The 10,911-nt window shown below is 41.8% G+C and overlaps 1 protein-coding gene across 2 annotated transcripts; it reads right to left on the reverse strand.

Annotated features, from left to right (window-relative positions):
* Positions 1-4,453: 4,453 nt before the first annotated feature.
* On the reverse strand, positions 4,454-10,617 carry LOC124008703. Of its 2 annotated transcripts, none has more exons than XM_046320211.1 (5): positions 10,258-10,617; positions 9,568-9,663; positions 9,167-9,465; positions 8,681-8,907; positions 4,454-5,108 (listed from the first exon to the last, which is right to left on the reverse strand). In XM_046320211.1, the coding sequence occupies exons 1-5, from the start codon at positions 10,322-10,324 to the stop codon at positions 5,006-5,008; spliced, it is 792 nt and encodes a 263-aa protein (XP_046176167.1). In that variant the 5' UTR covers positions 10,325-10,617; the 3' UTR covers positions 4,454-5,005. The 2 variants fall into 2 exon arrangements, with proteins under 2 accessions (XP_046176167.1, XP_046176166.1); XM_046320210.1 differs by having other exon boundaries at positions 9,556-9,663.
* Between the last annotated feature and the right edge of the window lie 294 nt (positions 10,618-10,911).

Below are 10,911 nucleotides of genomic sequence, written 5' to 3' on the forward strand. Positions count from 1 at the left end.
TTGCTGTTGCTAGTGATGTGTTAAATGGCCATCTGTGAAAAGGTGAGAGCCTCAGTAATGACTTCCTGTCTGGATGAGAAGGAACGGTGGAGTTTGTGTCTGATGGAGGGGGGGGGGGAATCACACTTGTTGTTCCTGGTAAACTGGTATCATACTCACTGTATAGGGCAAGTTGAAACTGCATGCATTTGTGCCACTGGCGCCACTCAACCAGAACTGTCAGTCAGACTTACTTCCATTGATATAGCTTCATGGGGAATTTATTAATTTCATTAATGAATAAAAACCTTTTCTGTGTTTTCTGGTTCACAAGCCACATTCTTTAATGATGGTTAGTTAATACAAATACAGTGCCTTGCGAAAGTATTCGGCCCCCTTGAACTTTGCGACCTTTTGCCACATTTCAGGCTTCAAACATAAAGATATAAAACTGTATTTTTTTGTGTAGAATCAACAACAAGTGGGACACAATCAGACCTGAATCTAATCGAGAATCTGTGGAAAGAACTGAAAACTGCTGTTCACAAATGCTCTCCATCCAACCTCACTGAGCTCGAGCTGTTTTGCAAGGAGGAATGGGAAAAAATTTCAGTCTCTCGATGTGCAAAACTGATAGAGACATACCCCAAGCGACTTACAGCTGTAATCACAGCAAAATGTGGCGCTACAAAGTATTCACTTAAGGGGGCTGAATAATTTTGCACGCCCAATTTTTCAGTTTTTGATTTGTTAAAAAAGTTTGAAATATCCAATAAATATCGTTCCACTTCATGATTGTGTCCCACTTGTTGTTGATTCTTCACAAAAAAACACAGTTTTATATCTTTATGTTTGAAGCCTGAAATTTGGCAAAAGGTCGCAAAGTTCAAGGGGCCGAATACTTTCGCAAGGCACTGTATACGCAGTATATCTACTTATGATTTAGAGCTCAGCAAAATTTCAGCAAGTAATTTAACCATTTCCAAAATCCCAGAACTAGATAAAATGCATAGTGAGGAGTTATTACTGCACATATTTTACTGGCCTTACCTCACCAAGTATAGTATAGATTGAAAGGGCCACATCAGCCATACTCAGGCACTGAAGTTCAACTCCAGCCCTGTATTTAAGGGTATTATGCTGGTCACCACTGAAATAGAGTTATCCCTAATCATCACCTCAACAAGCCTACTGTGTAATTTTACAGTAGTTATTTTGGACAGCTAGAGCTAGCTAGCATTCTGCTTTCAGCTTGATCAGCAATTCTCTGTGCAGGTTTGGTCACAAGGTCACACCAGATCGACTTCAGTATTCGACGTTTGTCCAAGTCCCCAGGACGTTGGGAGATGCCTTTAATGCATCCACTAGGGGCAACGTGAGCGCCTATTACCATCTGGTGCAATGGTTGCCAACTCCAGATCTCACGTACCCCCAACAGTACACATTTCTATTGTAGCTCCGGACAAGGACACCTGATTCAACTAGTCAACAGGCCCTCATTTAATATATATATTATTTTTTATTAAAACCTATTATTTTTTATTTCATCTTTGGTCATGCTGCTGCTCCCCCTATGATCATTCCACTCCACCTCCTCAACAGACGTCACTCTGCCTCCACACAACTGGACATTTATTTGCCAGTTATTATTATGTACATAATGCTATTTCTATTGTGTGTTATGACCATTTTCATGATTTTATTTAACTTAGTCCTCCATGTTGGAGCTCAAAACTTAAGATTTTCACTCTACCCTGCAACCAAACCTGCAACCCTGTACATGTGACTTAAATCATCTGAATCATTGAGTTGTCTGGGGGCTACAACAAAAATGTGTGCAGTTGGAGATACTGGAGGACTGGCGTTAGGGAACCACTGGTCTAGACGTCTGAGGATTGCAGGTTCAATTCCAGGGCGGGGCAATCCTTTTCCTTTTTTCTGTTTCTACCCTATCCCAAACCTTAAATCAGTCGGAATGAATGTCTAAACTTAACCCCTTGACAAACATTGAATACTGAAGTGAGATCTTATTGGTAATGTACCTTTCACTCGACCGAATCCTTCATCTGATATAAATTCAAATGGAAAATGGCACTTGCTGATTTATTGAGAATACAAAGTGTGTTTGACTGATTGGGTTTCTACCTTGTTCCGTTTGATGGTGCGATTTCATTGAACCTAAATTGATAATTGAAAAGTTGGACTGTAAGAAGCAAACAAAATGTAACCGTATTGGATCCTGCTTATCTGCCTCAATTGTTCAATACAGAACATGACCTCTGAATCAGAATCTAGCATGGGAGTGTTTGAGTCAGAGTAATGACATTGTAGTCCCAGGGGGGAAATTCTGGGTTGATGCATGAACTAATTACATGCTTATCACACTATTTTACAAGGGAAATATTTTACAGCACCTGATTGCAAAGCGAATAACGAAAAACATTTTTTCATAACAGTCCAAAAATCTGTGAAAAGGCTTTAACGTGCAAGTGTTGATTTCTAGATCATTCAGCACAAATATTTCTAAGGAGCGTTGTCACTCAGCTCTTGAGTGTGTGTGAGAGAGGAGAGAAGGGGACTGCTGCCCGTACTGTGTTTTGTTCGATGGGCCACTCTCCTGGTGAGAGGCAAAGTGAGGACACACTCGCCAAAAGCATTGTCCCCAGTCAGCCATGAAAACAGCATCAGTGTTCCTGCTGCTAAGCTGCCAGTGCTGAAATGAGACTGTCTAATGACACAATGCCCTAGGAAGGCTCAGGTCAGCAGCCCTGCCTAGGCCCTCACAAAGGGCAGCCTGCCGTGTAACTTCAGCTGGCCGGCCTACCCTCCACACAGGGACAAATGTGAAAGGACTGAGAATGTCCCCATAATAATCTCTACCTCTCAGAGTGGGTGTTATTACTCAACAGGGACCCGTTTCTGTTTCTGAAAAGAACTGCATGGGCAGGTAATGATCGAATGTCTTAACTTTTTAATGAAAATAACTTGTTTTTTTACACACAAGAAAACTTAACAAAATATCATGAAGGCAATGGTCTGAGCTCTAAACCCAACATTCAAGCTCCAAAACATTCCAAAATAGTTCTGATGTTTAACATGCAGTCTAATTCTGTTTGCTCCCCAGGTCAAATAAACCAGGTGCTCATGAATATATAAGGAATTAAAGATGCGAGAAGTTATTATTTACAAGTTGGAGATTTTTTAACAAGGTTATTCTTTAGTTTTGCTTTCCAGTCAGAAACACAGCTGTCAGATTGTCTCCTGTTCTCTCTTCACAGGTGGTCCTGAGGGCTGGATACTCAGACAGCAACAGCCCTCACAATTCATCCAAATGCAACAGTCAGCCATGGTTCTCAAAAAGGAAGGTTGGGACGGGACTGTACATGGTTCATAAACAATGCTCCTCTCTAGACTACCAGAGATATGCTATGAGATGGTTGTAATGGAATTAAATTGTGAAGGAATACATAGAAGTGAAAAAGCAGCAATGCTGCAGATTACTTGGGTTGCCTGAAAACACAAGCCATCAAATCCTTGCTTCCGTCCTTACCTCAATATACTTCTCAAAGCAAATGAGGCAGCACTCCTGCTCCTCCCCAGAGCTTGGAGGAAACAAGGATTTAGGACAGCTAGGAACATTTTCAGACACCATTATGGACGCTGAGGAAACGAGAGCGTTCTGATAATTGAGCAGTTGCCAAGGACACTGATAACACACTGCAGAGATGGCAACACCCTCCTGTGTCCTGTGAGGTACACTAATCACAGTGTTTGAGTGTGAACACAAGGCTTCATCTGCTGCGGGATTGAGTCATCTTCCTTCAGATTGCGCTTCCAAAAAGCAATGTTACTGCTAGAACTGGATGTATGTACAGCCACACATCTGGTGATGAAGCTTTTCATGTAAGAGTGTAAACGAATTAGCGGGCAAGGCTAGATTTCATTCTCATTCGTTCAGCATTAACCATTGGGTATTTCTGAATGCCAGTGTAGTGTGCTGGGTTTAAACAGAGGTTGGTGCTCAGGATAAATCATGTAACATGGGCTCCACACAGTGGTGGCACAGGGAAAAGGAAAATCAGACACCGTCACTGAGTAAAGGGCAACCAACTACCGCAGTGCTCAGCAGAAAACATTGGAGGAACATTCTGATGGAAATATATGAAGTTAATTAGAACATAATGTCCCAGTGACGTGCAGACTGAAGAATCATGAATAGAACGGACGTGTCGCTGTCCCACTTCTACTGCGAGGAAGTATCGCTAATGTTGATGAGATGTTGCAGTCACAGTCAAAACAAAAAGAAAATGCCATTCTCCTCACATGCTTGCACTGAACCTCTGTCCTCTGAATTAGGCAAAATACAAGGGGAAAACCAGCTAATTAATTCAGTGACAAAGCAGGTCCACAAAATCTCGAAACGGTAAATCTGTGTCATGTGTTTTAGAGGAGACAAAACCAGAAAGTCACAATGTCGAAAAACTAAGTAGGATTTTATTAAATTAGATTTTATCAAAATGTCAAGTTTCCAGGATGAAGAAAACAGTGCAAAACAGTTACTTTAGACAAATATTTACAAAACAGGTAGCATTCAGCCAAGTTGAAATAAGGCAGCTGTTTCATGCATCTTGGCATTTTTCAACACATCCACAAAAACATCCCCCACATATAAAAACATCTTGGTGAAAAGGACAGTTCATAATTTATCTGACCGCATTTCACATGTTAAAGGCCATTTCATAATTTCCTTATGATAACATTCAATAGTTCAATGGCAATAAACACATTCTACAAAACAAATAAAATCTTAAATTCATATTTAAAAAACAGCATACCAAAATTCAAAGCTCTCTTGTATTTACTCTGAGGGAATACTGTAGGCAAGGCAAGGGGGAATAGCGCAACACAAGGCAAGGACACCAAACATAATTGAATGGCAACCACTGATATACGCTGTTCAATAGTGCAACCCCATAGACTTGGAAGCCGTGCTGATGGTTGTCAGCGGATCTTAGTGTTGGCCATTTCAGTGAGTGTTCATGGAACAAACCTGTGCTTCACCGAGGCTTCTCTCCAGCTCCTGAATACAAGGAGAGATCAACTGACTGTGCAGCTGTGCGATCTTAAACCTGAAGGAAAGAGTTATAGAAAAGAAGAGTTGAAAGGAGCAGTATTCCCACAGATTTCTCTTCATAGTTTGCAAGAAAAAGTATATGAACCCTTTGGAATTACCTGGATTTCTGCATCAAATTTGATCTGATCTTCATCTAAGTCACAACAATAGACAGTGTGCTTAAACTAATACGCACATTGTATTTGTCTATATTGAATACATAATTTAAACATTCAGTGTAGGTTAGAAAAAGTATGATAACCTCTAGGATAATGACTTCTCCAAAAGCAAATTGTTGTCAAGAGTTGTTTAACCTATAGTCCGATCAATGAGACGATTGGAGATGTTGGTTAGCGCTGCCCTATAAAAACACACAATTTGAGTTTGCTATTCACAAGAAGCATTGCCTGATGTGAACCATGCCTCAAACAAAAGAGATATCAGAAGACCTAAGATTACATCTCCACCCCGCTGATCCTCAACACTGGGGCCCCACAAGGGTGCGTTCTGAGCCCTCTCCTGTACTCCCTGTTCACCCACGACTGCATGGCCACGCACGCCGCCAACTCAATCAAGTTTGCGGACGACACAACAGTGGTAGGCTTGATTACCAACAACGACGAGACGGCCTACAGGGAGGAGGTGAGGCCCCTCGGAGTGTGGTGTCAGGAAAATAACCTCACACTCAACGTCAACAAAACTAAGGAGATGATTGTGGACTTCAGGAAACAGCAGAGGGAACACCCCCCTATCCACATCGATGGAACAGTAGTGGAGAGGGTAGCAAGTTTTAAGTTCCTCGGCATACACATCACAGACAAACTGAATTGGTCCACTCACACTGACAGCGTCGTGAAGGCGCAGCAGCGCCTCTTCAACCTCAGGAGGCTGAAGAAATTTGGCTTGTCACCAAAAGCACTCACAAACTTCTACAGATGCACAATCGAGAGCATCCTGGCGGGCTGTATCGTCGCCTGGTACGGCAACTGCTCCGCCCACAACCGTAAGGCTCTCCAGAGGGTAGTGAGGTCTGCACAACGCATTACCGGGGGCAAACTACCTGCCCTCCAGGACATCTACACCACCCGATGTTACAGGAAGGCCATAAAGATCATCAAGGACATCAACCACCCGAGCCACTGCCTGTTCACCCCGCTAATCATCCAGAAGGCGAGTTCAGTACAAGTGCATCAAAGCTGGGACTGAGAGACTGAAAAACAGCTTCTATCTCAATGCCATCAGACTGTTAAACAGCCACCACTAACATTGAGTGGCTGCTGCCAACACACTGACACTGACTCAACTCCAGCCACTTTAATAATGGGAATTGATGGGAAATTATGTAAATATATATTACTAGCCACTTTAAACAATGCTACATTATATCATGTTTACATACACTACATTATTAATCTCATATGCATACGTACTCTATATCATCTACTGCATCTTTATGTAATACATGTATCACTAGCCACTAACTATGCCACTTTGTTTACATACTCATCTCATATGTATATACTGTACTCGATACCATCTACTGTATCTTGCCTATGCTGCTCTGTACCATCACTCATTCATATATCTTTATGTACATATGCTTTATCCCCTTACACTGTGTATAAGACAGTAGTTTAGGAACTGTTAGATTACTTGTCGGTTATTACTGCATTGTCGGAACTAGAAGCACAAGCAGCTAACCATGTGTATGTGTGACAAATAAAATTTGATTTGATTAAGAATTGTTCACTTGCATAAAGCTGAAAAGGGTATCTCTAAAAGCCTTGATGTTCATCAGTCCACGGGAACACAAATGGTCTATAACTGAAGTGCAGCACTGTTGCTACTCTAACTTAGAGTGGCCGTCCTGCAATTATGACTGCAAGCACAGCGCAGAATGCTCAGTGAGGTTAAGAAGAATCAGCTAGACTTACAGAAACCTCTGCTAATATCTCATCTGTTGATGAGTCTACAATACGTAAAACAAGAATGGTGTTCACAGGAGGACACCATGGAAGTAGCCACCACTGTCCAAAAAACCCCATTGCTGCACGTCTGAAGTTAGCAAAAGTGTACCTGGATGTTCCACAGCACTACTGGCAAAATATTCTGTGGACAGATGAAATGAAAGTTGAGTTGTTTGAAAGGAACACACAACACTATGTGTGGAGGAAAAAAAGGAAAAGCACACCAACATCAAAACCTCATCCCAACTAAAGTATGGTGAAGGGAACGCCATAATTTTGGGCTGCCTAGCTGCCTCAGGGACTGGACAGCTTGCCATTATCGACGGAAAAATTAATTCACGTTTATCAAGACATTTTGCAGGAGAATGTTAGGCTGTCTGCCAATTGAAGCTCAACAGAAGTTAGGTGATGCAACAGGACAACGAACCAAAACACAGAAGTAAATCAACAAAAAAATGGCTTCAACAAGAAAATACACCTTCTGGAGTGGCCTCATCTCAAGAGTCCTGACCTCAACCCGATTGAGACGCTGTGGCATGACCTCAAGAGAGCGCTTCACACCAGACATACCAAGAATATTGCTGAACTGAAACAGTTTTGTAAAGAGGAATGGTCTAAAATTCCTCCTGATCGTTGTGCAGGTCTGATCCTCAACTACAGAAAACGTTTGGTTGAGGTTATTGCTGCCAAAGGGTCAACCAGTTATTAAATTCAAGGGTTCACATACTTTTCCCACCCTGCACTGTGAATGTTTACACAGTGTTCAACACAGACATGAAAACATAATTGTTTGTGTGATTAGTTTAAGCAGAGTGTTTGTCTATTGTTGTGACTGAGATGAAGATCAAATTTTATGACCAATTTATGCAGAAATCCAGGTATTTCCGAAGGGTTCACATAGTTTTTCTTGCCACTGTTGGTGTCTTTTACTCCCGGTGTTTCCATTAGGAAAAGGTTGTGCCGGTCAAATGTCCAAACATATTTAAATTTGCCAGACTGTGATGCCAATGTGCAGTTTCTCTAGAGAAAAATCAGATCAAGCACAGGCTGGATGATGTAGTAGGAGGTTGTAATTTCCAACAGGCCAATGTTTTACATAGTTCAGAGCAGAAAACGTGGTAATTAACTACAATGACCATAATCCATTTGCCCGGTCTGTGTTTTTACACAATTTATTTACACAAGGTAATAAAGCTAGAATCCATAATGTTTCTAGGCGCACTGGTGCTCCTAAATTAGAATTCCAGGCCACAGCAGAATATGTAGGGGCATATGCGAGTAAAATGGTCGCACTGTGGAGCCTTGAGCCTCGTCTGTCAGACTCAATTTGTGAGCCAGTACCAGTAACAGTGTTGCAAGTTTGCTATAGCAGGAGGTCAAGACTAACAGGCGGAGTTGACAGACTAGAGATATACGATTTTTTTTAAAAAACAACCAGAACCAACCTCCATGCATAGCCAAAGTGACTTTATAGAGCATATTTACTTTTCAATTTTTATGCATTTTTACCATCCAAACGTTGCCAATTCTCAGTCAACAGAAACACCAGTTTAAACTCAATACAGTGTTAACAATTCAAGCATAACCTGTGAAAAGGTTCCAAAGAAAGGAGGACTCTTACCTCCTGTGCAGCTCTATGGCTTTGCTGGGGTCTGGGCAGTAGTGCTGTAGAGCTGTGATGCAGTGGGCTGCCAGCATGCTGTAACACTGCTCCCTCACAAAGTTGTGGCTGCTGGTGTCCCACTGTGGCAGCTCACTGGTGTACCTCCATGCCACTAGGGCGTGCTCCAGAGCAGACTCCCACTCCTCGTTCTGCAGCAGCAGCTGACCCCACTCCTGGCAGCAAACCTGAGAGGAAAAAGACAAGGTTTGTTAAAACACACAGCAGGTGATGCAGCGTAGTACCAATCACCATGACAACCCAGAATGTCTAGCTATTAAACCATCTTAGAAGCACTTAAGTCAAACAATCAGCGTGAATAAAGTTAGTGTAAATCTTAAGACGTATATTATTTACTGCAAGGAGATTCAACTTCAGGTCAATTACCTGAGTTACAGTCACATAAGGGCAACTTAAAGAGCATAAAACAAAAATGTTGATACTCACTTTAAACACCAGCAGGTGTGGATATGCCTTTCTGTAACAGTGTGCGTCTCGGTTGGACCCCAGGCGTGAGTAGGGTATAGATCTGTAGACATTAGTCTTCTTCAGGTGCAAGTCCTCCTGTAATGGCTTCAGGTCTGTAGTGAGGGCTCTGGGCTCCTGCCTCTGCCCCTGTTCTACTAGGATGAAAGATCTTATGAGCTGCACAAGCTGCTGGTTGGACATGGGTGTCTGGTCATCTTCCATTCTCTCACTTTGGGCCTCACTCCGACTACTCCCTGTTCTGTATATGGCTGGATCCACTGCAAAACATACACCACCGTATTGGTCACAGGCCAACTAATATAAGACTAGAAACTGAATGACATGATCCATTTAATTTGCTTACTAACATGAATGCCCACGTTTTGAATTGCTGGTCAGGTTTCTGCCTCTAGAGGTGGTTGAAAATGGAGCTATGCGTGAACTTAGAACCTCCAGGTAGGACCTTCTCATTCGAGCTGCAAAAAAAACAAACATTCGGCATAACTTTAGAGTACATGTGTCTACTAACGTTACAGGATCAAAGTTAGCCCAGTTACAATATTATTCTAGCTGTACTAGAAAGGCAAATGCAATGTTTTGGTACTTGCATAAAACAAAAATAATGGTCATGTCTTGCTGAATTAAGCTACAAACAGCTCACCCACAATCTGTATTACTTAGCTAAATGTCCAATATCAGCTAGTTATAACTAGGTAAATTTTTTAGCAAAGGCTAACAATAGGTACCGTGTTGTGTCAATGCAATTGCTATCTCAAAGCTGGCTAACTAGCTAGTTGCCCACACAAGTTAAAACTGACTTATTTCCATTATTAGCAAATTGACACAATTTGATTGTTCAGACTCAAGTGTTTTATTGGATCTTACTGGCTGACTTCATTGTTATGATTCAACATATTTAGAAAATAAGGTAGCCGCTATTTAGCCACATTTGTTCCTGGCGCGCGTTTACTTTACTAAGGACAGCTGTTATGATGCTGCAGTGGAGGGAAATGTAGCTGGCTAGCCAGCTAACGTTACCTACTTTATGAAGTTGTTGAAGTCAGACGTACCTGCAATTTTCGGCTGTGGAGCTGGGATTTCCATCAGGGCACGTCTTGAGTGACATATGGTTGCCATATTAGATACTTTGGTTCAAAACGACAGACCTCTTGCAAAATGTTTGCCAGTTATGTTGTTAACGTTAGCTGTCTAGCTAGCTAGGAAACTGTCTAGTAGTGTGCAGCCAACAAAATGTAAAGGTTGTACTAATAACACGCAGCTACCGCCTGCCAAGTACCTCAAATAAATGCCATAAATTTAAATAGTTGCTGGCAAAGCTGTTCTCACGCGAATGTATGACAAAATACTACCGCAAGAACTTAGCGCGCGGTCGTGGTTCATTACCCATCAACCTGATTGGTCAATGTAGAAACAGGCGCGTGCATTTTTATTGGCGAATGGGATCTTGAATTGCGCTGTGTTGAAATACTCAAAAATAATAACTGCTTAAATACAGTAGGCCGACACTTGTACTGTTGTGAAATAGGACTTAATTAGCCATTTGTGAAGTGGTTGAAGTCTGACATACCTGACATTTTTGGCTGGGGGATAGTTAGCTAGCTACGTTATAGTAAAAATACATAGACTTTGCAAACATTTGACCAGTTCTGTTGTGGGCGACCATTGATGCACTTTCTTTTAATAACATGCAGCTGCCAAGGAGA

Source organism: Oncorhynchus gorbuscha, linkage group LG21 (genome assembly GCF_021184085.1).
Source record: "Oncorhynchus gorbuscha isolate QuinsamMale2020 ecotype Even-year linkage group LG21, OgorEven_v1.0, whole genome shotgun sequence".
NCBI classification, from domain to species: domain Eukaryota; kingdom Metazoa; phylum Chordata; class Actinopteri; order Salmoniformes; family Salmonidae; genus Oncorhynchus; species Oncorhynchus gorbuscha.